At 36.8% G+C, this 2500-nt stretch overlaps 1 protein-coding gene across 1 annotated transcript in view; it reads left to right on the top strand.

Moving 5' to 3' along the window:
* Positions 1-340, top strand: part of LOC138863684 (larval cuticle protein LCP-17-like) — a 4593-nt gene extending 4253 nt beyond the window's left edge. Inside the window, exon 4 of the mRNA XM_070128496.1 lies at positions 45-340. Within this exon, the coding sequence (XP_069984597.1) occupies positions 45-276 (232 nt within the window). The 3' untranslated portion in view covers positions 277-340. The remainder of the gene's footprint in view (positions 1-44) is intronic.
* Positions 341-2500: the final 2160 nt, after the last annotated feature.

Here is a 2500-nt window from a genome sequence, read left to right on the forward strand (position 1 = left end):
AAACGTATTTTACCAAGTGACAAACTTATTTAAATGTGTTACAGGTACACTGCTCCTGACGGCTCTGAAATCCATATCCGCTTCGTGGCTGACGAGAACGGCTTCCAGCCCCAGGGCGCCCACCTGCCCGTGGCTCCCGAGTTCCCCCACCCGATCCCTCAGTTCGTCCTCGACCAGATCGCCTTCGCCGCCGAGGAGGACGCCGCCCGCGCCCGCGCCGGTTATGATTCTGACGAAGTTTCCGCCCCTTCAGGCTTCTATGGTCGCCCCAACTGAACACTTTCATTCGAACGATGTATTTGATCTATTTATTCATGATATACACCTTATCATAATGTCTGGCTTGTTATAATATCCTTTCATATGATTTTGGAAATTAGAATCTCCACAGACTTGAGACGTGAATTCCAAATTACAGGAATAATGGACTTTATTCACAGGGGGGGGAGGAATTCATATATGAAAACGATAATTTTTTCTGGGTGAGTGCTCGTATCTAATGGACATGTATACGAACATGAAAGATCATGAAGTGTTTTGATCAGTGATATTTCTTTTACATCATTATTAGTTTAATGTTTCTATCTTTCATTCTTCTTTTAAGACACAGCGAATTCCATGAATTGTTGCGACGCAATATTGCCAAGAGTACAAATCACTCCGGAACGCTTACAATGCTAATTGAAAGTGGATTTAACTTATCCATTTATACTTTTATCTGATGAGGCAAAGTAATAACGGCTGTGAAAAAAAAATCGCGGCCTCAAATGGTTTTTCAATTTATTGAGAAAGAATAGATTCAAATGAAACAATCTATAAAGCAAGCAGGTGAAATGGTATACTATAGTGCGTCCAGCCTTAGGAAAAGAAAGAAAAAAAAAACTGGCAACTAACCCAGAACTCTGGTCCGCAATTCTCAAATTATTTTGTTTGTCTGGTTGTTTGTTTAATTGTTTCTTTAACTATCTCAAACTTAACACTGATGTTTATATGTAATTTTTTTCTATAAACACTATGCTTTATTACTTTTCAGTGAAATTTGTTACCTTCAACACACTTTCTTATCTTTTCCCATAAGACACTGGGCGAATTGTATTACTTTTTCTGAGATTGGACAGAGGTACAGTTTTATCTGCTAATTTAGAAGATCTGGTTCTTTGTTTAATCTTTTTGAGATCCTTCAATTCCAAAGAAAGGTTCGGAAGACCATTACGTACATGAATCCTAGCTGGACTGAAATGAAACTTGTAACCAAAGGAAAATGATGGATTGCATACATTTATATGCGTGCGTGTGTGCTTGTGAGAGAGAGAGAGTGTGTGTGTATGTGTGTGTGTGTGTGTGTGTGTGTGTGTGTGTGTGTGTGTGTGTGTGTGTATGCATTTATGTATGTGAAAGTGTGTGCATCTACCTATCTCTATATATAAACAGATATACATACACAGATGTGTGTGTGTGTGTGTTTAAACATGTATGTATGTATATGCATATATGTAGATGTATATATATTTATATATATTTATATATGCACTATATATAAATGATGGGTTCAGAGTAGGAGAAAATTGAGTAGTTTGGAATGCAAATAATATGAAACATTTCGTGAAAATGCACGATCTCCTTTCATGCTGCCGATATCAAATTCAATAGCACTTTCACTAGGTCAGGATACATTACACCACATATCACATGTCATGACATATGTCACCGAAGCCACCACTTACTTTTACAATACTGGATTATTACTTCTATAGTAATGGTAAATTGAGAATGTGAGTACGAAAAAAGTTATCCTTATTAGACGAATCATAGAATAGGACTGAAATACGTTCATTTAAACTGAAGAAGAAATATATAATCCTGAAAAGTCATTGCATTGGTTCGAAAAACAGACATGTCAAGGTGAGTTCACTGACAAACTAACGAAAAGATCATTTCTAACGTACATAATACCATGTGTAAAGTACCGTCAGGTTACTATTTTGAATATCTTTCCTTTGTTGACAAATGATTGATCTCAGTTCCTTTCCTCTTGACCGTCTTAATCCTGGGAAAGTAAACATATCGTGTCAAGGTTTCTTCGTAACTGAAATCCCTACTTTGAATATCTCGAGTAGGCTATAGTCTACGACATAGAAAAAATATAACTTTTAAGCGGCAGTGGTAATGGAACAACTGATAACTTTACCTGCAACCGTGTACGCAATCGAGACTTCATGTTCGAAGCACATTCTGTTTAAGTACAGTAGGTAAGAGGCGACTTAAACCGAAAAATGCATTGAATATGAACGTGATCACAATAAGAACGTAATCACGTGTTATGCGTTTCACACGACAGATTATATTTTGCACTGGATTCAAAGCTATGAAGATTTAAACTGATTCGTTATAAGATGAACGGCAGATTCAGGAGGAGAAGGGAAAAAACACACTTTTTTTCCTATCCATGCATTTTACCTATAATTTACTTTTTTATTACTGCTTTCACTTTGTGATGGGG

The sequence above is a fragment of the Penaeus vannamei genome, chromosome 13 (genome assembly GCF_042767895.1).
Source record: "Penaeus vannamei isolate JL-2024 chromosome 13, ASM4276789v1, whole genome shotgun sequence".
NCBI classification, from domain to species: Eukaryota; Metazoa; Arthropoda; class Malacostraca; order Decapoda; family Penaeidae; genus Penaeus; species Penaeus vannamei.